Genomic DNA, 24,797 nt, shown 5'->3' with positions numbered 1-24,797 from the left:
ATTATACTGAACCACAGGTAATGTTTAGAGTTAGCTTCACATTTGAGTGTGCCGATATGATGTATGCAATAAAGAGAATCTTTGAGAAGAAGTCCAGTCTCAGAGTTCTGACTTGGTTGGGATCATTACTTGGAAGCTTGATAGATCACTTTGAACCTCATTTTGTGGAAAGCTGTTTCACAGGTAGAAAGTCAGATCCTGTGTGGCATAGTGGTTAAGGTGTTGGCCTTGTAACGGGGAGATCCAGGTTCAAGCCCACCTTCAGCCATGGAAATTCTGGGTGACTTTAAACTGATCACTTTTCTTCAACACAGCCAACTATACATAATTACTACTGTGGGGTAAGGATATACCACTTTGCATTCCTGAATGAAAGATAAATATAGATCTGATATATAGAGCTGATAAATAAACACTTCTGCATAGATTCCTCACCTTGAGCCTGATAATGTAGAAAACATGAACTCCAGCATAAATTAAATGCAGGTTACCGTATTCATCTTGCCAATTAGAAAATCCTGAATATATTTCCTTTGTTGTTAATAAAGTTTTTTTCCCCCTTTGGTAATTTCTACTTAAAATCAATTTTCTATTTTCTACCCATTTTTTCTATCATTTATTTTAAATTTTGTGATTGAAGTGCTTGGAATAAGTAGTCAGAAAAGATTGAAGACTAGAACAGTAATGAATCTGTACAAACAGTATGAATCCATAGGCTATTTTTTAGAGATGTGCAAAACATCTGGTGTACAAGTTGTTCCATGTTTCTCAGCACAGTTCATTTTAGGGGGTGTTCAGAACTGAAACACAAGTTTCAAAAGTTTTGTTCCATTTGCAGAACAGAATTGGACCATTTTGCCCTGGGCCTTGCCTGAAACATACGTGTTCCAGGCTAACGTACTGGAATGAGGGAAAGCGTGGAAAAAGCCAAAAATGAAGCAGCTGGGATGGCTGAAGGGGTAGGAGGGTAGGAAAAGACTGGGAAAATTACAGGTCAGGAGAATGAGTGAGATGAGAAGGTCATTTTCACTATTACTCATTTCTTGGATGCTTCATGGTTGGTTTGCAGCATGTGCCTTACGTGGTGCTGCCCTTGAAGATCTTGGAAGCTATAGCTGATCCAGAATTTAGCTCGTAGGTAATTATTTATTTATTTATTTATTTATTTAAACTTATTAGTCGCCCCCTCTCCCCACAGGGACTCGGAGCGACGTACACAAGCAACAGTCAGCACAGTGTCATACAGAGGAGGTAAAAAATAAATAAATAATTACAATACTAAAGGTTAAAACCCCAATAACATTAATAGTTTAAAAACTAAAATTGACAATTAAAAATGACCTAGGGGTGAAAAAGTTGTCGAATTATGCCAGGCCGGCTAGCCGAAACAGGTGGGTCTTCAGTTTACTGCGGAAGGAGCGGAGATCGGTTGTTGTTCTAATGTCTGGGGGGAGGTCGTTCCAAAGGGTAGGGCCCGCCACAGAGAAGGACCTACTCCTGGGCACCGCCCTCTGACAATCTCTAGAGGACGGCACCCGGAGGAGACCCTCTCTGTGTGAGCGAATGGGTCGCAGGGATGTATGGGGCAGGACACGATCCCGCAGGTAACTAGGTCCTATGCCATGGAGCGCTTTGAAGATGGTAACTAACACCTTGAAGCGCACCCGGTAGGCCACAGGAAGCCAGTGCAGCTCGCGCAGGAGCGGTGTTATATGGGAGAACCTCGATCTCCCCATAATTACCCGCGCGGCTGCATTCTGGACCAACTGCAGTCTCCGGGTGCACCTCAAGGGGAGCCCCATGTAGAGAGCATTACAGTAGTCCAGGCGAGACGTCACCAGCGCGTGAGTGACTGTGTGCAGGGCCTCCCGGTCCAAAAGGGGTCGCAATTGGCGCACCAGGCGAACCTGGTGGAACGTCCCCCTCGCCACGGCTGCCACATGATCTTCCATAGCCAGCCGGGCATCAAGGAGGACGCCCAAATTGCATGCCCGTTCCACCGGGGCTAATTGTTCATCCCCGATGGCCAGCGATGGAATGTGCTGGTTGTACCGGGGTGCCGGAAGCCACAGCCACTCTGTCTTGGAGGGGTTGAGCTTGAGCCTGTTGTCACCCATCCAGACCCGCACGGCTTCCAGACAACGGGACATCACTTCAACAGCCTCGTTGGGGTGGTTTGGGGTGGAAATATACAGCTGAGTGTCATCAGCGTACAGATGATATCTCACCCCAAAACCACGGATGGTCTCGCCCAGCGGTTTCATATATGTGTTGAACAGGAGAGGCGAGAGGATCGACCACGGAGGTCACACCACAATATGCCCATATAAACCTGTAACTTTTCGAGCTACACTCTCTCCAAGTTGGCTTCTGGAAACAATTCAAGATGCTGGTGATCATCTATAATGCTCTTTATGGCATAAAACTTGAATATTTACAGGGCAACCTCTCCCCTCTTGAATTGTTTCTTTCTGTCCTATAAAATCAGACCAGGTCAGCATGCTCCAAGCATCGTCAATTAAGTATTAGAACCCAGAAAATATTGTTTCTTTGTTGTGGTGTTTACCCTTTGAAATAATATTACTCGTGAGATCCATATAGACAGGATCCCGATGGCTTTTAGGAAGATGTTTGAGAATTGGCTGTTATCACTGGGTGTAGTTCAGGATAGGAGATGGCCTTGCTAATCATGGATCTGTATGGTCTTCGGGGTTGATTTTGCTCTTACAAATTGGATGAATGGATGTTGTATAGCAGCAGCTAGGGGGAGGAATGGGAAGGCACTTGAAAAATATTGGGCAGGCAATCCAGTGGGAGAGGCAGTGCTAGATATCAATGGTAGCGGCAACAGCTGATGAGAGAGAGGGATGGAGAAGACTAAAAACATGACTGGGATAGACTGAAAACTGCAAAGGGAAGAAGGGGCCATCTCTCACCAGCCTTTCTGTGTTCACCTGAACTTTGTAATGGCTTTGATGATTTCCCTTTGCTTACCCAGGCGGCTCATCACCTCTTCATTTGTGATTTTGTCAACCCAGCTTATACGTAACAGCTGTCTGTAAATCCACATTTCAAATGCACACAGAATGACTATGGGCAGGCAAAAAAGCGGTGAGACTGGGAATGACCCTTTGCTGTGAGAAGCTGGAGGGAAGTGTCAGAAACCATGATCATGTGACCTCAGGTGATTGCAATGGCACTGCAGTGATCACATATTTGCAAATCAATTCGTTTGAGGATCCTTAAAGTTTCAACCAGTGGAGGTTAATGGGTCCTGGGTTTTCTATGCATTCTTTCAGTTGCTGCACTTGAGGTACCTCGATTCCAAAATTGTTGCCCTGTATCAAATTGTTTTGGCTAATTGAAGGTTACAGACAGACAAATAAACATGATAGGTTTAGTGGTATATAGAATGGAAGAAGTATTGAACTACAATAACTCCCTTTGTTTGTTTTAATGAAAATAGGAAGAAAAATATGAAGCCATAGCTGAAAGTTGTAAATATAAACTTTGAAATTTTTATTTCATGTACATGGGAAATTTTTATCACACAATTTACATCTTTTAAAACTGTAAAATGGTTAAAATGTGTACAAAATATGCTCATTCTTTGAAAAATTTTTTTACTAATAGCATCACTACTGGGGAGGAAAATCAAATTATTCTTCAGTTCAGTGTGCAAATGAAATATAAAAATAGAAACACTACAGCCCTACAGATAGCATTTCCTGATAATTTATTTAAATAGAACATCTACACAAACAGGAGATTAACTATTCCAACAGTTATGAAAAAAAATAATTTATACAAATTCAAGGAATGGAATACAAGTTGTCAAAGAGAAAAAAAACCTAACAGAATATAAGAAATAGTTCTCAGCACTGTTCCAATGCTGTTTTCTTACTGGGAATATGAATTTTGACTATATACAACTTGCAATATTTTTTTATTTAAAAAAAAAACCTCCTTCTAATACTACAGTAGTTTTAAATTTTGTTAGATATTTAAACTCTGCTTGATCCAAAGGTTTTTTTTTCATTTTTCAGTCAAACAGCAATGAGGTAATATTTGTATATTAAAAATTTGCCTTTGACATTCCTTGTTTTCTAGTAACAGGGTTGTAGAGAAAGTGAAGCTAGTCTTACACTACAAGCAGTCCTCGAATGATGCTCCAAACATGCCCCTCCCCTATGCAATGTGTCTTCTGCAATCCATACTGGTGAGAAAATTGGGTATTCTGTTGGAATGAAGTTCTCCGTATCCTCCAAACATATTTTTTTCTTTTTTATTTGGCATATTGACCAACATGAATGTACCATAATCTTAGCCAGCAATATTATAAAGGTGGCAAAGCTAACACATGAATACCTCCTGTGCAAATATCATAGGTCAAAGGAGTGTGACCAACGATGATTTGAAGCTATTCCATTTTTTTTTCTTGACCGACAGGGAGCGTCAACATGTATACATTTTTCTGCTTTGGCAATACAACAATAAGTAGCCTGCTTGGTTACTTTGTCAGCTGTTTTGCCCAGAGGAAGAAAACATACTGAGAACAATTCCTACCCTATCGTTCCACATTGCTTAGGGGAACGTACTCTTTGCAATCTAAAATAGTATTAAAAGTAACTATCAAAATTCATTTAGAACAATAAATAACGTTTATTTACAATCTTTCTGTCATAGAAAAATGTGGCAAAATGGATAGTCTTGACGCATTGTTTCCGTTTCAATCTACAGTTCTTTGTTATTTGGAACAGGCAGGATAGGTAAAAAATAAATATTTTACATTTATTTTATCTACAGATGTCTTCCACAAAAACCATTTTTTGGAACATTTCTTTTTTTTAAAAAAAAAAAACCCCTCACCCTTGCATTGTGTAGAACAGAATTTTGCATTTAACTGTACACATCACTCATTGTGCTTTTGAAATTTTCATAAAAATGTTTATGAAAATTTGCTGAAGGCCACCACAAGTGCTAAATTGAGATGAAAGTGCTTTTTGACACTTTTAATATTGTTGCCCGATCTGCATGAGAAACAGATCTTGGATGCAGCAGCAAAGGAAATCTTGCTTTACCCATATGTTCCTTGCTGTCCTCCCACCCACAAACCTACTTCAATCAAAGTGCCATGATTGTTTTCATTTGCCCCATTGTAGATTTTTAAAAACAAAATGGTTAATATTGCATGTGACTAGTTAGCAAGTATAACTTGCAAGTATTTTCCTACACAATTAAGCAAAGGAGGCCCTATTTGTGGACAAAGAACTAAGGTATAATCTTAGGTGTGAGCATAAAGTGATCCATACTGCTGAATTAAGTGGGGCTTATGCCTGAGCAAATGTGCACTGGATAATGATCCAGGACAGTGTGTAACAATTCATCCAATTTACCTTGACATAAACCCTAGGAAGCATAGCCGTCTTTTAGAAAGGGAGAAAAACTCAAACCTAACTCAAACCTTCTTCCCTTCCTTCCTCTATAGGTTGAAACCTCTGGTTTAATTTTTAAGTAGTCCATACAAAGATACCCTTGTTGCAAAAGTGCTGATCCATTGGACCTCCAGTTAAAAAGAGGCAGTGACAATGCCCAGCTACTACAAACATATTTCTCAAAGAAATGTCTATTCATTTCCGAAGCGGAGGAATGTTCTTGTTCCTGAAAGACATGTTTCTTCTCTGCTAACAGAGGTCAGATGGGAAGATTTGCAAATTTCTCTCTCTCTCAACAGCATTCCCTCGAAACAGGTCATGTAGTCTGAGTCTCACGAACTCACGAAGGCAGGAAGAGAGGAATGAGCAAAAAACCAAAACATAACACAACAAATGGTTCCCCCAAGGTTCCTAGAAATTTAACAATTCAGAAGGTGCAATACCAGCATTTCGAATTTCTAGAATTAATTGCCTTCCAATCATTGATCTGCAAAAAAAGAGAGACAAAAACCATCAAATGTTTAGTAATTAAGCAACTACAAGTAGGGATAAATTGATAAAATAGTAATCAACATACAAAATGAAGAACTAAGTGTACTTGTTTTTGTACAAAAGGTGGGATTATTTCAAAGGAAAATATGCCAGAGTAACAAGCCTACTGCTTCTCTAATGAAGCATTTGCCCAACTCAGATATCTGTAATTCAAATAGTTATTTAATTTAAATCACCTTAAATTTAAGATCCTTTCTTTATCCAGCAAAAAAAAACTATTTGCAAACACATTTCTTATTTATATTTATTAAGTGTGATCTAACACTTATTATTTTAAAAATACTAAGTTTATAAAGATATGCTAAATATTTCATGCTATTAAATCTAACAAAACAAGGTACAGTAGGTTCTTACCTTTACACTCATATTTTAGATCAGAGAAGAATGTCATTTCCTGAGAGAAGACAAACAATCCTAAGCGACCACCAGCATAGGTTTTGTCATAGAGAGGGCCAGAGTCAGCCATAATCTTCTTTCCTTCATACATTACCACTCTGTCGGGAAGAGCAGGTGATCATTAATCTTTAGCGTGAAATAATATATGGTACTTACACTGTAACCCCGAACAAGCCTTCCCCCAAAGATATAAATTGTTCAGTCTATATCGGTGATGCTTACCTAATGAAGCCAGTTTTGGGCCTGTGACTGAGACGCCATCTATAAGCAGTGAAATCTTTCCAACCTATCTGACGAGGGTCATGCCACAGGGTCTTTACCTGAAAGGAAAATGTAAGGATGATTTGTACATTGTACAAAATTACATTGTACATTGTAATCACATTTATATAAGCTCTGGAGATAAAACATAAGCTCTTAGCAGGTACAGAAGAGTTTTCTTTAAAAAAAAGTTTGTTATGCTTACAATATTTTAAGATCTCTATGTCTTTCATTAGTATAATTTGCCAAGGTTTTTGAAAAGAAAAATGAATTTGTTAATTATAGAAATGATCTATTACCTGTCCAATAGTATTTCCAGTATGCCACAAGGCATTACGAAGGTGCATTCCAGGACCTGTGGTAGAGTTTACTACTTTGATAGAAAGACCTGAATATCCTTGGGCTTTGGTGGGCTGTGATTCCCAATATGTTTGGGTAACCTGCTTCCACATGACCACATAAAAACGGCTGCTGGATTGATACCCAAATACAAAGCCAGCATAGTCATCATCTCTTTCCGTGTTAATGAAGAAAGTACCACTGAAGTCAACAGCATTAAATTCATCAAAACCTGGGAAAAAGAAAAATAAGAAACTGTTAGCTTCAGATGGATGTCAATTCATGCTTTAAAGTCCATCCTTTGTAAGGTTTTCATTAACAACTCTTTCTCCCTCTCTAAACTTGGTCTGGGGTTTGTACTCAAAACTTCTAATCAAAACATATATTTTATGGATGATTATGTTTTTCCTCTCACTATTTGCCCTGTCAAAGTATTTTTAAAGAACGAATTGAAATTAAATGGAATTAGAACTACGATTCATAGTTGCATCGTAAATCACAATTTACATCTATTGCGTTGTGGAATGCTGCATCTTTCCAGCAAAAGCAAAAATGAATAGGCACACTGAACAGAGATCCAGTATTCAGAAAGAGCTTTTGCATGTATATTCAGAAGCTCTGGTATGGAGACTTATTGTCCTATTGGATAAGGCTTAAAGGAGCTTAAGCAACATTGTTGTTGTTTAATTTCCTGAAATCAATGTTTTTATCCTTGCCCTCTTTCTTTCAATGCCTGTTCATTCCAAAAACTGAGCAGCTGGTATTTTTAAGAATGCTTTATGAAAAACATTTTTTTTTAAAAAAATAAAGTTTAAAACAATTGTAAACATGGTGATGAGGTGAAGGAATGTGAATGTGAGGAAGAAGAATACCAATATCCTCATACAACAATAGGGTTTTGTTTGATCAGAAGGAGATGAGTCTCAGTGGATATGTGTGCAGGCATGCACATATAAAAGAAGCCAGAACTTTGATGCTCACCAATAGCAAGTCCAGGATCACAGTTGACAGTCTGAACCAGTTCTTTGCCTTTGTGACGAACAATCCAGTTGGGATCAATTTGAGATGTTCCCTTTGGATCCAAGGGAATCATCTGGAATCGTCGGAAGTCTGTCTCACTTATGTGAACATTCTCAGGGCAGACGTCATCAATGTCATTAACCTTGTCATTGTCAAAATCATCTTTGCATGCATCTCCCCGCCCATCACCTGGCAAAAAAGGGAGGAATAAGGGATGAGTTCAGAAAGAAAGAAATGAACATCAAAGCCAAACATGTGGTATATTTTAGACTTTCAGTAGCAGATAGCTTGAGCAATTATACATATGAACCAGTTCAGGAATTAGCTAAGTGGCTGGAATTCTTAGTAGCTAAAGTAATTATTAAATAACAGCAACTTTTAAATGTTTAAACAAGAGGGCCTGTTTAAACATGTCCTTAAAACCTGGCTATGTTCCCTGATCCTGGGTTACCATGGGTGATATATACCCCTTGGAAGACATTTCAGTTGTTAAATAGATTGTTTTTTCTCTAGGCATTGTTTCTATTGTTTTTTTCTAGATGTAGAAAAAGTATGTATGCCTGTATGTATGTATGTATGTACTCTATGTATGGACAGTTTGCCACTCAGAGATATACAAATTTGAGTAACCTAACATTTTAATAAACAAAAAAGCAAAATTTAAATTATTACAAATTATTACAATATTACAAGGAGTAAAGGAATCTTGCATTTGCAGAAAAACAACATATTCATTCATATTAATGCTTTGTAGTAAACCACATTGAAGACTGTGTTACATGTCTAAATGTTATCCCGTCTCTTTCTAATGTCTTGCAAATTATCTTTCTTACCATCTGAATCAACTTGGTCGGGGTTGGGAACCAATCTACAATTATCTCTGTCATCAGGAATGCCATCATTGTCATCATCGTGGTCACAGGCATCCCCTTTCCCATCTTTGTCATGGTCAGCTTGGTTCGCATTGGGCACATAAGGACAGTTATCAAGATTATTCTGGTGGCCATCTTCATCGATATCCTGGTTGTTATCACACTTATCCCCTATGCGATCGGAATCTGAATCCATCTGAAAGCAAAATGTGGAACATTTGTCAGGACAAAGATTTACAAACCCTAGAAGGTAGCATCGTGAAACAGGAAGCAATCCAGAGGTCTCTTTTGGGGCTGAGCCTCCAATGGCCAGATTGAATTCTTCATTTCGATAGCTTGTGGAGAAGCGGTTTTTGCAGGCATGGGCCTTTCACTTTACTAAAGCGAACAGAGATAAATATGTATAGTAAGAGACTAATGTGCACTCAAAGTTTGGAATTATTGGGAACCTTAGCTCTGTCTAGGATTTACCTTCAGTTAGTGAAATATAATCTCTTAACGCCTATCCAGTTTGCTTTGACATATTGGGAAAAGTTAAACTTTGCTGTGGCTTCTACCGTGTTTCCCCAAAAATATGATAGGGTCTTATTTTCGCTTGGCCTTATTTTCAGGGAGGTCTTATTATTTTTGAGGTGGCGAATATGGTCACCTCATGGCTGCTGCTGTGTTGCAATATTTTTGGGGAAGGCTTATTTTCAGAGGAGGGCTTATTTTAGCGTATTCACTGAAAAGCCAGTTTGGGCTTATTATTCGGGGAGGGCTTATTTTCAGGGAAACAGGGTATTATCTGTAGTGCGTTCTTAAGGTTGGTAGGAACCGAAATGTTTCTGCCTTTCTAAAATATAATCAGACAATGTTTGCATGTAGAAGTTATTTGTTAATTAAATAAATAAATCCTATAATAAACAATCGGTCTTCAGTTTTAGCCACCTCACAAAATAAGTCCTCTGAAACAGATTTTCATCTTAAATGTAGACATAATTCATTGTAGTGCTTAATGTGGTACATTATTTTAGAAACCAACATGGTTTTGAGACTGTACATATCCTTTTAACTAGATAACCTGCAGGATAAATCTAGATTCTGGCTATTTATTGCACTTTGACAAGGACTATTCAAGCATTTCAATTATGCTGCTGAGTACTATGCAGGCTTTTCCCACTGCTACTTTAGACTTGAGTGAATTAAATGGGATGGGATAGATCTCTCCATATTTTTAGTTCTTAATCAACTAAAAATTATTTTGAGCTTTTTTAATTTAAAAAAACCTCATTGGTGATATACTGGTGGTGTACTACTTTATCCTTTACCCCTAATGAGCATTTTTATGGGTGCATTTTTGTACTAAATTCCTAGCCTCAGGACATCATAAGTCATGATACAAACTTCTTTGCAGATTATATATTTTTTGACATATCAGTATTTTTATTACTAAATTCCTGAAATACTTAGGTTGTGCAACTTGGCATATGCAGTTGCCTGTAAATAGGTCTGTGAATGCACAGAACATTTAAAAAGTGGCAATAAAACTGTTTTTTAAATTGTCTTTAAATATTAATTCTTAATTGCATATTGGGTTTTTACAATTGGGGTATTTTAATGCTGATTTTTAACTGTCTAAATGATGAAATTTGTTACCTCCTCCGTGTATGCGTGTATGTGTGTTTTGTATTTATGTACGTTTATGTGCTGTTATATATCTTTTATGTTTTATGCTCCATTGTACGCCGCCCCGAGTCCTACTTGGAAAGGGAGCGGCTAATAAATCCAAATTATTATTATTATTATTATAATTTCCACGACTGGTTCGTTCGAACCAGTGCGAACTGATAGCAGCTACTTCTGTGCACAGCTATACATGACATTCTGTAAATTAGAAGATTAAATAAATATTTACTTGCCCAAGTGTACTTAAACTGACCTGATCTGGATTATGCGCCATTGGACAGTTGTCACACTGATCTCCAACACCATCCAAGTCTGAATCTATTTGATCCACATTGTACACATATTGGCAGTTGTCTCTTTCATTAAGAATGCCTGGAAATATAGAGGAACCCATTCAGGTATTTTTAATGGTAAATGCATCTAGATAATAAGTTATTGCATAAAAGTAATTAAGAGAAAATGGTTCATAGAAGCCAAAATATTAGCCTATCACTTTAAGCATCTAACACTAATAGAACTGACATTTCAGTTAACCGTTCAATGGCAGCACATTTTCAACTACATCTACAAACCAAATAGGTTGCAGTATAAAATTAAATCTGCTTCTATAGAAGCTAACACATATGACATAGAATAAGCAGAAGAAAAACATGGGGTGCTCTTAGAATATATATCCCCAAAATGGCAAGTGTATAACTTAGTTTCTCTATTTTTCATTTATTTATTTGAAATATTTGGTATATCCAGGTCATCATTAAGAGTAGAATTTGCTCAAGGGTAGGCTCTCTCTCTTGAGATGACAGTCATGCCATAATAGAAGAAAAGAAGAAGTAACCAAACTTTACCATCTCCATCAATATCCACAGCACAGGCATCGCCTTCTCCATTCTGGTCTGTGTCTATCTGAAGAGGATTGTGATTGTATGGGCAATTATCACAACGATCACCAACATCATCCCTATCGTAGTCATATTGTTGTGGATTGTAATGGAATGGACAGTTATCCTGCAGAAGGAAAATTTAAAAGCCTTGTTAAAATATGCTCAGATATTTGCACGGTAGTGTCATGAATAACTTATTCAGTAAATTTACTAGAGTAAGAAGGGTAGCAAAGGCATGTTGCGAGGATTATTTCTTTGACGTGTAAATGAAAGATGAGCAGTAATAAAGGGGATAAGCAATGCAGCATCCATGTTTTATTGCAAAATTGATATATTTTTTTAAAAATCCATTTTTAGCTACAAATTAGCTATTTCAAATTGCTGCTATCTTTCAATCTCGTATCATGGATTCAATTTGCTTCTCTCTGTGTGTTTTACGTTAGTGGTAGAGAGGGACAGTATATTGGTGGGCAAACCTGTTCATTTGTGAACAGAGTAGGAAATGAGTAAGGATTTTTATTTCATATTTTACTTTTTCTTTCACTGACTGCATGGGAAGAACTCAACTAATCCACTCCAAGGTTTCACTGTACATGCAATTTTCTTTTGGTCTTTGGCTATCACTGAGATGGACCTTGTCATAGAGGAACATGAATATTTTTTATTAAACTTGCCCTATCATCAGGAATGTTGTCATTGTCATCATCATCATCACAGGCATCACCAATTCCATCACCATCATAATCTTCTTGTCCAGAATTGGGAAGTTTGGGGCAATTATCCTGCAGAAAAAGATACGGAACACATCTCTTTAATTTCACACAAAGTAGTACTCGGATTACAAAGACAGCATTGTTGTTTAATCACCTGTCTTGCTGATTCTTTATTTTAGAGCATTGTCAGCATCACTAAAATCATGATTTTTGAACAATAGCAACCTGAAATTATTCTGAAACACTTATGCTTATCCAAAATAAGCAGTTAAAAAAATACATGAGAGTATCAATGTATTTTAGTACATTTGGATTATGGGAAAGCCATGGCAACTAATTTATTTAAATGTATTGACTGCATAGTAAATGTCCACTATCAGATCTTCATAATATTGTGCTTTTTTGTGCTATCTCCTTTAGGTATGTGATTATTTTCCCCAGAAGATTGCATCACAAAATTTGGAAAAATGGGAAAACTAAAGGGCCACTTTGTTTCATCTCATAAATTCATTTAAGAAGCCTTAATTCAATAAGCTCATATTAAAATACTAACCAAACTACTTTCCCCTGATATTAAAGGATGGAATGGCATGTAATGAAGAAATATGCTTACTTTAGTGCAGTGGTAAGTAGCATTGGCAACACAGAGAAGGTTCTCATTTGGCCATCCATCTAAATCAGTGTCTTCTCCACAGATAATCCCATTGCCGGCATACCCTGGTTTACATTCACAGCGATACATCGGGTCACTGAAGTGTCCAAGGTAGATGCACTTGGCATATTTGTTGCAGGTGTGAGTTCCATCAGTGCATGGGTTACGTGGCTTGCATACCTAAGACAGAATTAAGAATACACTTGCAGAGATGACTTTACCTCATTCTTCTTTTTTATTTTTATCTTTTATTATTATTTTCCTTCTACAACACCTTACAGTCATTAAATCAACATTATTATGTCATATACCTGTACATGTAAATATTTCGCTTCTATGTTTATAAACCTTTATACACAGTTCTCTCTCTCTCTCTCTCTCTCTCTCTCTCTCTATATATATATATATATATATATATATATATATATATATATATATATATATATATATATGGTATGACTAAATAGCTCGAAATAGATCTATACTAGTCTCCCTTTATTTATTTATCAGTACAAATATAACACACATTATATATATATATATATATATATATATATATATATATATATATATATATATATATATATATATATATATATATATATATATATATATATATATATATATATATATATATATATATATATAGAGAGAGAGAGAGAGAGAGAGAGAGAGAGAGAGAGAGAGTTTTTTGACTTAATTAATTTTATTCTTGCTTTGCAGCCATTTGTACCAATTGTTCCAAATTTCATAATATTCCAACTCTTCTTTGTCTTTTAATTTTAGTGTTAATTTGTCCATCTTAGTGATATAAACAATTTTGGGGATTGTGCAGAGATGGACCTCATTCTTCTTTTAATGTATCAAAGGAGGACTGACATTTCTACTGTGTTTTCAAAGCAAGCAGCTATTGACTATGATTTTGTGGGAATTCTCTTTAAAGAGAATTAGGTATATGGTTTTCTTTATCATATTTTAGATACCGATGGGGGCTTCAATTCTCAGTTGTCACTCACTTTACACACAAAAGAAAGGACTGCCCAGTGAATTCCATCCATTGTATGTGGTTCCCCACTTGCTTATTTTATGGGTTTCCAGCTTAATTCAAACTGAATTTCTTATATACAACTGGGTGCTTCTGAACAAAATCATATGGCTGCATGTAATAAAGTAAACTGCTACCTGGTATCTTCTTTAATTCTTGGCCATAAATTCAAAAAGGACTTAAGTTTCATAAACGGGAAACATCTCTATGTTGATAGTACCTGTTTGTTGGCCATTGCATCTTCCACACCCCGACCAAAAGGCTGTGGTCCAGTGAAACGGGAGGGACAAGGCTGGCAGTGATAACCAGGTACACTATTCTCACATCTGTGTACTCCACCAAGTACAAAGCATGTATCTGGGACCTCTTGGCACTGAAATATGAAGAAGTGGGAGAAAAGTTTGGCCATAGATTCATTTTCACATTGAACATTGACTATATTAATGCATCAAATATTATCTTACTTCATCGATATCTTTGCATCTAATTCCATTTCCTTGATAGCCAGCAGGGCACGGACCACATTTCCAGGAACCATCAGGGAAACTAGTGCATTTACTTCCCGCAAAACAAGGATTAGACAGACATCCATCTAAAAACAGAAGGAAAATTGGCACAAATCAAATTTTATTTTCTTGGCTGTTCTTGTTATTAGACAGGATGAGGTGGTCACCTTAAAAATACCTGCTAGAGTACCAGGAGTAGCAACAAGATCACAGAAGCCATAATGCAGTCATTTTGCCGAAATACTTCACATTTCTTTGTTATAAAATTTAAGATGTTGCATTCTCAATTTTGCCAGACTTTTCTGAAAATGACACAGCACGCTTACATATGCTACTTGATAGTCACGATGAGCCATTACTCACCGATTGGGCAATCCTGCTTGTTGCACATCTGAGTGGCTGTTGCATCACCAATGCAATCCTTCCCTTCATATTTGGGCTCTGGATTATTGCAGAGGCGGCTGCGTTTCTGAATGCCTCCTCCGCACGTAATTGGACAGGCATCCCAAGGTGACCATGGTCCCCAGTTTCCATTAACTGAAAAAAAAGAGGAATATTTATGCATCTTGGAACTGAAGGGGGAAATGCCATTGGGATTAGAAATTCAGGTTGATTTGGGTGATTTTTTTGAAAAAGTTTTAACAATTCCTGTTCTCAGTCTCAAAGGATGAATATTAAAATGCTATCATGCTTCTCGCACAAAATCATTTTAAGCAGTGAACTTACTTGGGCATGGGCTTTTCTGGCAAGGCATGTTTTCGCGTGCCTCTCCTTCACACGTTTTGCCTCCCATCTGAGGAAGTGGAGAATTGCACAGACGGATTCGAGTGATTAAGCCAGTTCCACAAGTAACAGAGCAGGAAGACCAAGGGGACCAATGGCTCCAAGCACCATTCTGTCTGACTGTAAGCAGTAAAATGTTGCTTAGTGAATATCAAAATATTGTAACAGTCGATTAGGACATTACCATACTGTGGGGTCCTTGGAACTCTTTGAGTTTGATTATGCTAGCACTGATGATATTAACTAGTTGGGTAATGAAATGTCTGCAAGAAAAGAACCAAATTCAGACAGCACCAATGAGCCCACAGCTCAACCTGAGCTGCAAATATTCTCTTCTTTTAATTACCATGCTGCAAAAATATTTAGACATTGCTGTCTCTTGAATCAGAAAATTGTTTTTATAGGAAGTATTTTTGTTTTAATCATCAATATTTCATGCATCCCATTACAACATTTTACACTAATCTGAAGTAAATCAATGTTTCCCAGTATTAAGTATGGAAAGACAGAGTAAAAATAGATAGCAGCTATCTGTAATGTAAAGAATTTAAATGCTCACATCTCTTATCACATTCTTGCATGTTACATATCCGTGTTTGCACTGAGGAGCCTTCACAAGGATGGTTGATTCTGTCACAAGAGCGACCTCTCTGCTGAATCCCATTGCCACAGGTGGTAGAGCAAGAGGTCCATTCAGACCAGGGAGACCAAGCATCATCTGCGGAATCGCTTGCTGTAAAAAGAAGAAAAATAAATATAATAAATATATAATAAAATAACCACCATTCTTAGTAGGAAGCAGAGATTGCCAAAATAATAGAGTGACAGATTCTATATTGTTCTGTAAATTTCCATTTACTCTGATTTTTGATAACCGAACTATCCAAATTACATATGAATATTTGTAAGAGATATTCAGAACCAGATGACCAAGGTCTCGTGTAACATATTTTGGAGATTTATAGGACACCTTGTGCCCACCCAGGAAAAGAAAATAAACAGAGATATTCATGCTACCAGTTCTTGAAACTGGTAGCATTCCCAAGGGGTATGGAAAACTCTATTAAGATTTTGCTTTGATTTCCTCAACTCCGAATAAACTCGTGGGAGTTTCATCATTCTTAGAAATTTTTATTCTCATGTATGCTATCCTGATCGGACTTGTAGTTCTTTCTTGATTTTATTTGACTTTTAATGTTTACGTAATTCAAGTAACTTTGACACAAGCCATCTATCTGCAAACTAAAGAAAAAAAAAGATTGCTATTGTGTCCTTAGTTCAAAATCTAATATTTATAGCTGATCCTGAATGTACTGGCAATTTCAAAGATGTCTGCATTAGTTTCAGAATTTCGGGCTAGAAACTGTGCTCTCTCACATATACAATTTTTGAGGTAACTGTTACCTCCTAGGTATAGGCACTGGAAATGCAAAAACAAACAAAGAAATAAACAAACTGAATCCTATCAAATAAGTTAAGGGGATAGTTACTTACGCCAACATCGTGGGCAGCATTCACCATCAGGAACGGTGGCATTGGAACAAGGCATGAGAGGACAAGACACTTTATGGCACATTACAGCAGAATTCTAAACAGGGAAAAGAAACCCTCATATTAAAAAAATACATACATTTGACATTTTGTTTCCCAATGCCTTAATGCTCTACTACAACCGGTCATACTCCATTGTTCAAAGTATTTTTTCCCAACAGTTGTTCAACTTTTAGAAAGGAGATACTATAATTAGTATGGGAGAAGAGAGAGAGAAAATAAGCCCATCTTCTTTCCAACTGGAAGCGATAATGATACTTTAGGAATTGACTTTAAAACAACTTATGTCATCAGCTTAGTAATCGTGAAGCCAGAAATAGGCTTCAAATGTTACAATCAGGACAGATTTTTTTAGTCCTGACTGTAAGTTTGGAAGCCTATTTTAACTTTCAGCCCCATTAAGCTGAATGCAATTTTAATAAGATTGTCCAGATTCTAGACAGCATATAAGGCAAAATGGGTAGTTTGCCTTTTGGTTTTGAGGCTTTTTGAAGTCAAAGCAAGCCCATAAATATCATTCATTTCAATTATTTGCGCCCCTTATTTCTTTATGTATCCCTTTGTTCATTTAATAGTTACTATTAAATGGGAAAACCAAATCTTGTTGAGTAGCTTTCCAGATCTTGTTTCATTAAGCTAATAAAAATTCTCAAAGTTGCCATTTTGGTTATTCGCCTGAATTTATTTGATCATCAGAGTCATTGATAGAATGGATTTAGGAAAGTTGGCTCTACATTCAAACAAATCCATGTTGTAGCATGATGTATATTTTCATCTTATGCCAACAAAACTAAAAACAAATGACTGTGCAAAAGAAGGAATGCTAACTATTGCCAATTCTGTTCTTTAAAGGATAATAGACAACATGTTTCTGTAGCTTTAGGGGATAACATAAACAAAGACTGAATTAGATGTCAGTAGTATAAAGAAAATCACAGAAGCTTTAGCCAAATACAACTGTCTTAAACTGTCAAACGCAGCTCTGATTAGGAAGCAGGTTTAGCAGAACTTTCCTTGCTGCAAATATTCATTCACAACTTATAGGTGGTGGCAGGTTTAAGTTGAAAACTTTCTTATAAAGACAGTAAATAGATATTTGGGTCACCAATTTCTCTGCACGAGTTACATTGTGCATAATGTACTAAGTAAGGTAAAGGTAAAGGTTCCCCTCGCACATATAATCATTCCCGACTCTAGGGGGCGGTGTTCATCTCCATTTCAAATGGAGCCAGCACTGTCCGAAGACAGTGGTCATGTGGCCAGCATGACTAAACGCCAAAAGTGCACAGAACGCTGTTACCCTCCCATCAAATGTGATCCCTATTTTTCTACTTGCATTTTTACGTGCTTTCAAACTGCTAGGTTGGCAGAAGCTGGGATAAGTAACAGGAGCTCACTCCGTTATGTGGCGCTAGGGATTCGAACCGCCAAACTGCCGACCTTTCTGATCGACAAGCTCAGCATCTTAGCCACTGAGCCACCGCGTCCCTTAATGGCTAACTAGATGCATGGTAAATCCTTTCCTGATGGGTTAGCTGTAAAGAATCTTACCTGGCAGGTACATGTGGTACAGGTATCAGTGGTCCATTCAGCTGCATTTTCATACACACCATTATTGTGGAAGCACATGCCTTTCTTTATATTATGTGGGGCAATAAGTTCCTTTACATCAGACATAAAAGGAATAGATAATAATAAAGATTTATAAATCAGTCTGAATCTGACAGACAAGAAAATTGCTTTTACACTGATTACTTAGAAAGGATTGTGATTCCATGTTAAATGCTATAATTCTAAATATCTGCATAGTATTTAAACGATATTACTAAAGTAAAACATTTATTTTTCTCCATTTGATTGCTCGCCTATGTTAGACCATGTAGAGAAGCTTCAGGGGAAGCTGGACTATATACACATACAAACTTTAGCCAGATTTCGAGGACCATAGTTGTTAGGGAAAGTTTAATAAAAATACTGCAAATGACTATAGGTAGACCTCAATTTATGACCATAACTGAACCTACAATTATGATAATAATTGTGATAGTTGCTAAGTGGGTTATCTTGTGATTGCATTTAAGCAAATGCTGTGTTTGATAAATAAGCCCTATAGGATTGGGGGGGGGGGTTTGCTGGAAACTGGAAGTAAATGCTAGTTTCCAGCAAAAATGTGATACATTGCAGTCATGTGACCATGCAACAATCATGCATGGAGGCCAATTGCCAGCATCCAAAATGAGATCACATGACCATAGGGGGGGCGGCGGCTCTCCATTGGAACTTCAAATCTGGGTTGTATGTAGGTTTTTCATTGTAACTTTGAATGGTTGCTGAGCAACTGATTGTAAGTAGAGGGTTACATGTACAGCAGGACATATCTACTTTTAGGTCAGTTGCAAAAACTATTCATATTAGACACTGACTAAATTTAATGTAATGCTACATTGGCTTTGATTTAACATAATTAAGTGAAGCTAAACATTATATTTCATTCAGCATACGACAATGCAGACTAGTTAAGCTAATTATGTCTTAGCATGTATGAAGCATTTTAGGTTGGCGGCTGAGAAGAAAGAAAAATAGCTTTCTTCTTATGCACAAACATTGCCCAGGCTGGTCACTTAAAAATATTTCTGTCTTACAGTACTGTAAGTGAATGTCTGTTTCCCATCATTTTGGAATGGAAAATAGTTAGCGTTTACGAGTCAAGGAGTCCTTAGGAGGCTTTTGATCCTTTCTTGGGTATTTAATATCCACTTACCATATGCTGGATAGAGTCTTGAACTTTTAGAACCAGGGCATTCAGCCTTTGCAGTTCTAGAAACATTTTGGTTAGATCGTCACAAGAAAAGCCACAGATGTCCTTGGTTTTCTGGCCAATGTAGTTGGTGCGAATGGCTGGGCGGGAGTCATTCATGGGGTTGTCTAATTTAATAAGTGTTCCAGTAGCTAAAAAAAAAACACCAATTAAAACACATACAGATTATATATAGAAGCACTGTTAAAACCGACATAATTCAGTTTAAACAAATGTAAGGCAATATTTCCTTAAAATACAGTGGGCTGCATTTCATTTTGCATTTAATCCAGTGGTGGGATTCAATTTTTTTTACCACTGATCCTATGGGTGTGGTTTTGTGGGCGTGGTATGGTTTTGTGGGTGTGGCTTGGTGGGCGTGGCAGGGGAAGGATACTGTAAACTCTCCATTCCCTCCCCACTCCAGGGGAAGGTTACTGCAAAATCCCCATTCCCTCCTGATCAGACGGGACTCGGGAGGCAGAGACTAGATGGGGGCGGGGCCAGCCAGAGGTGGTATTTACCGCTTCTCCAGAACTGTTTAGAACCAGCTGAATACCACCTCTGGTCTAAACTCATTCATCTCACATAAACAGGACTCTTATAATCAATGGGCCAATACATTTGAAGAAAAAGGTTTCTAACGTACACATCTGACAGCCTTGATTCCTCAGGATGGTTTCCAGTGTAGTTCCAAAAACAAACCGCACATTCTGCAGCATTCCCTGAAAATGTAAAGATTGAAATAATCCATCACAATTGCAAGGGGAATTCTTGATGCATATATACAGTATATGTGTTTTTTATTTTATTTGGGCACAATCATCAATTTATGTTTTAACTCTCACATTGTTTTTGCCTGCAATTTATTAGTCAGCTTGGGTTAGGAGTGACCTAGAGCAGAGCTGGCTGGGGAATTCTGGGAGTTGAAGTCCACAAGTCTTAAAGTTGCCAAGTTTGGACACCCCTGACCTAGATTTAATTCAGCAGGGGTTAGAATTTTCATGCCTATATTTAAAGATGTTATTGTTTTCATTTGTAATGCAAGCATAAACTATACTGGCCAGAATTCTCATTAGTTGATAATAAGTCAGTTTTTCCACTTCCTTTCAACATCAACAATGATCAAATCTTAACATTGCCTAATTTGTAACAGAAAACTCAAGTTCAATTTAAAGCTTTACACTAGTGGATGCATTTTGGCTCTACATTTAATATTCCAAGTGTCAGCTAAATCCCCATTGCTGTGGATAGTAGTCAACAATGAGTAGTCAGGGGCAACAAATTGACTTTCTTGAAACTATTTCTTCCCCCAAAATTGCAAATCAAATTGGCTTCCTTAAATTGGACTCTTGATCATGTTGTAAGAAAATCCCTTACCTGGAAGTTGTCATTAACTCCTCCTTTAGCAAGACGAAGCCTGGCTCTGTTGGACAGATCCCGAGTGAAGATGTCTTGAATCGGAATTTCTAGCTCCACGTTTGTCATTTTTTCACAGCCCACATAGAGCTGAGCCTGATCTTCTTGCACAAAGAGGGTGATGCGACTCCATCGCGCAAGGGGCAACTTCACATCTTCCACCGACACCAAACTTTGGTTACCTTCATCGGGAAAGACACTCAGGTCCAAAGTTTTTGCCTTGCCATTTAGCACCAACTTAAAAATGTAGCCAGAATTGTCCTTGCGCTCCACGGCCAGTATGGTGCCGGCATCCTTCTTTATCGGGCGAAGATTAGCTAACAAGATGAAGCCCTTCTCAGCTTGGATGGAATACAGAATGTCTTGAAATTTGTGATCAGAAACTGCAGGGATACGGTTGGCATCGTCTATGCGGTAGGCAGGGCTGGAAGCCTCTGGTCCCTTGATCGGATGCACCCCCATTCCTCTGTGGCCTCCCTTGCGGCCAAAGCCAATTAACTCAAAGAAATCGAAAACACTGTTGTCATCACTAGTCTCTGTCAAGATAAGGGAGAGGGAGGGAGAGACAAAAAGAGATGGTTATGTTGGGCAGGGAACATAAGGTCCAAATAGCTGCTACTGCTGTTATTATTGAACTCTCTCTTTTGTTGGTAAGGGGAGCCCCAAGAAATATATGCTGCCCAAAGTTATAGAGGAAAGGCTTTGGATCTTATAGTCCTCTGGTCACACAGCAATCTCCCATCACTAAAGCTTGGGTTCTGTTGCAGCAAAGCAATAGAGGTGAGCTGCAAAATACCTGGCTTTCCCAGTTTTTCCTGGTTGAACGAGCCAGGAGGATCAAAGGAGAACAATTGGCCAAATGACACGAGAAACCGAAGTCTGGAATTCTTCTTGCCTTTCCCCTTTCCCTCCTCCAGGGACTCTGAAGTTGCAAAGTGGAGGGACACACAAAGCGGAAACTCCGGAGTGATGATCCAGGCTGTGTGAGAGGGACAAACCCAAAAGAGGGAGCCCAAAGCAATAGAGAAGGATGGAAAGCTGGGTCTGCCCCCAAAAGAAGCAGAGCGGAACAGCAAGGGCTCAGTAAAGCTTCACGGCAGCTAGGTGGGAGATATAAATAGCATTGCTTAGAGCAGAGGTCCCCAAATTTGGCAACTTTAAGACTTGTGGACTTCAACTCCACAATTCTGGGAGTCCACAAGTCTTAAAGTTGCCAAGTTTGAAGACCTCTGGCTTAGAGTCTGGCTCAATGCTAGACCAATGCCTTGAATCACCTGAAGCATCAGGGGTCTCGTTGAGGGTAATGCCACCCTCCCTCCCATGAAGGAATCCGGCAGCTAGGCTTCCCCTCCCCACTACTTCTCTTTTACTTTATAAATAAAACTTCCATACAGAACTAGGACAACCCACCAACCCGCCCCCTTTGCTGTGCGCCTGGTCTGGCTCAGAGCGTCCCTGGCGTTGTGCCCTGGCCCCAAGCAAGGCGGATGCCAAGGTCAATAGTCCGCTCAGAGCCAGCACCTAGAAAGAAAATGCCTCGAGCGCCTCGAACCCCACCATCCCTTCTCAAATATCAAACCACAAAGCCAGCCGAGCCCGCCCAGCCGGGGAAGCCCTGGCCGCTCAAGCAAGAGAAGTCGGACAATCAATTGCCCACATCTGGGCACCATCTTTCAGCTCAGAATAGAATACAGAATAGACTTCTTTATTGGCCAAGTGTGATTGGACACACGAGGAATTTGCCTTTGGTGCATATGTTTGGCAGAGTGATGGCATTTGGGGGGGGGGGGGACCTGTACTTGTGTCTAGTTGTCTTGGTGTGCAGTGCTCTATAGCCTTGTTTTGAGGGTAGGAGTTGAAACAATTTCTGTCTGCAGCTTCCCACAGGCAGCTTCCCACCCCTGGCTAGTGGCGGCCACTACCTGGCAGGTAAAGTCGCCTGGGCAAGTGACATCCTTCCAGGGAACGGAGACAGTCTTTTCAACCTGGTCTGCAACTCCTCAGCTTTACCCACAGAAGAGAAGGAGAGGTATAAAGTCCAGCTGGAAGGTGCCAGGTTAGAGAGAGCTGTACTGGGTGGCGACTGTGTTGTTCCGTTTTAAGCAGTTTCTGCCAGCCCTACCTAGATGTAAGCTGGACGAGGGTTCTCTAGAGACTTTCTCCCTTCTCTCCCTCGAAACCTAATCCCGAGTTTGAGCGGAAAGTCTCCCAAGTCGGAATCGCCTCCCCATTCACCCGCGACGTCTTCTCCCCCTCCGCGATCCCACAATTTTTACCTGGAATCCGTTTCGTTGTGCCGACTCCAAGCATCAGAAGGAGAAAGAGACCAGCGGATAGCTCCATGGCAGGATTTTCGCTCCCAGGGACAACCTTCAAGCAAGAAACAAACCGTCCCGGTCATTCAACGAACTCGGACATCGCCCTCGCACCTTCTAACCACAAGCAGCCGAAGAAGAAGAAGCGCTCAAGCGGTGAGATGGAGGAAGAAGAGAAATCGTAACTACAGACCAAAGCCTCGAGTGAGCAAGGTAGAAGTAGAAAGGGAAAGAATTGAAAGGAAGGAAGGAGGAAGGAAGGAAGGAAGGAAGGAAGGAAGGAAGGAAGGAAGAAAGAAAGAAAGAAAGAAAGAAGGACGGAGGAAGGACGGAAAGAAAGAAAGAAAGAAGGACGGAAAGAAAGAAAGAAAGAAAGAAAGAAAGAAAGAAAGAAAGAAAGAAAGAAAACGAGCGCTGTAGCTTTTTTCTAGTTATCTTGATTGTCTTTTCCAAACGAAGTTGTAGAAGAAAAAATGCCTTCAGGACTTACTTTTTGTAGGAGGCGGCGAAGGATCCCCCAGAATCAGATCCTCTCGAGAGCAAATGTGGTTTTATAGAACTCAGTACAAAAATCCTTCCCGATGTTCTTGGGTTCTGCGAAGCTTGCCTTGCGTGGGCTTAACACCTTGGGTCAATACACGCGTCCGAGCGAGTAGAGTGTCCTTTGCGATCCTGGATCTTTGCTGCCGGAGGACTGAAACGGATCAAGAGGAGCTCGCCCCTCCCCCAGGTCTCCCTTGGTGATCACCCTCGCTGTTTGCACTGGGCTGCGGCAGGAGTTCCCTCGCCTTTAAGGAGGTCGGTTGCTCGCACCCCCGAAACTCCGCCAGCCAATCAGCGGCGGACGGACAGGAAGCGGGCTGGAACGGATCCAATTAACTCGCAACGAGGCAGAACACAGGCATGCGCGCACCCAGGCACCCCCAGACGAAAAGGCAGTCCGGGAGAAGTCAGTGATGCGCGGGGGCGGTTGGTGACAGGTTCGTTCCGATCAGTGGGACTTCCCCCCCCCCCCGCTCTCCTTTCCCGGCCACCTTGGGGGGAGGCTGTGTTGTCCATGGAGCTTTCCCATTTGGCAATGGAAGGGATGTTGTCTACATTCCAGGCAGTTGTGAATTCCTGGGTGTACAATGTGCGGGGAAATTCCTCTCAATTCGATTCATCCAGCCAGCAAATGCGCTGTGCGAGTTCTGTGCATCTAAGGTCCGAAGGATGGGCTCCCCATCCCTGGACCTGCCGAAAGAAAGAGTACTTCAAGGGAAAGCAAATATGGCATTTTTCTCCTTTCAGCCCTTTGCCTGTCTCTTCTCTCCTCATCTATGCTCAGACCTGCATCCAAAGACCTGCATCCAAAGAGCGAAGTTTTTTGACAGTCTTCTGCGCCTTTTCGTGTTTCCTCCTTCTTCCCATCTTCCACCTTGGAACCAGACCCTGGTCCCGTTATCTCTTCCCATAGCGCAAAATAGGATTTGGGGGGACGGGACACAAAGGGTTCTGACGCCCCTCCCAGATAAGAGACTCTAACTTGAAGCTGATGAGGTGTTCTCACGCGCGTGTGTGAAACAGGTTTATCAAAAGTGTCTAGGTTTTAT

The 24,797-nt window shown here is 39.4% G+C and overlaps 1 protein-coding gene across 1 annotated transcript; it reads right to left on the bottom strand.

The window, feature by feature from the left end:
- Positions 1-4,855: 4,855 nt before the first annotated feature.
- On the bottom strand, positions 4,856-23,953 carry THBS1 (thrombospondin 1). Its single transcript, XM_081938846.1, has 22 exons — positions 23,696-23,953; positions 23,167-23,260; positions 20,852-21,426; positions 20,121-20,196; positions 19,436-19,623; positions 18,226-18,336; positions 16,618-16,711; positions 15,683-15,856; positions 15,067-15,243; positions 14,704-14,877; positions 14,299-14,426; positions 14,055-14,207; positions 12,751-12,969; positions 12,099-12,206; positions 11,389-11,548; positions 10,797-10,915; positions 8,837-9,071; positions 7,965-8,192; positions 6,944-7,215; positions 6,606-6,703; positions 6,342-6,481; positions 4,856-5,922 (listed from the first exon to the last, which is right to left on the bottom strand). Exons 2-22 carry the CDS (start codon positions 23,231-23,233, stop codon positions 5,915-5,917), a joined length of 3,504 nt encoding a protein of 1,167 aa, XP_081794972.1. The 5' UTR covers positions 23,234-23,260; positions 23,696-23,953; the 3' UTR covers positions 4,856-5,914.
- Positions 23,954-24,797: the final 844 nt, after the last annotated feature.

This window comes from Natrix helvetica (assembly GCF_964273705.1).
Source record: "Natrix helvetica genome assembly, chromosome: 1".
NCBI classification, from domain to species: Eukaryota; Metazoa; Chordata; class Lepidosauria; order Squamata; family Natricidae; genus Natrix; species Natrix helvetica.
Note: the sequence above shows the minus strand (reverse complement) of the source record. Positions and strands in the feature narration are given on the sequence as shown.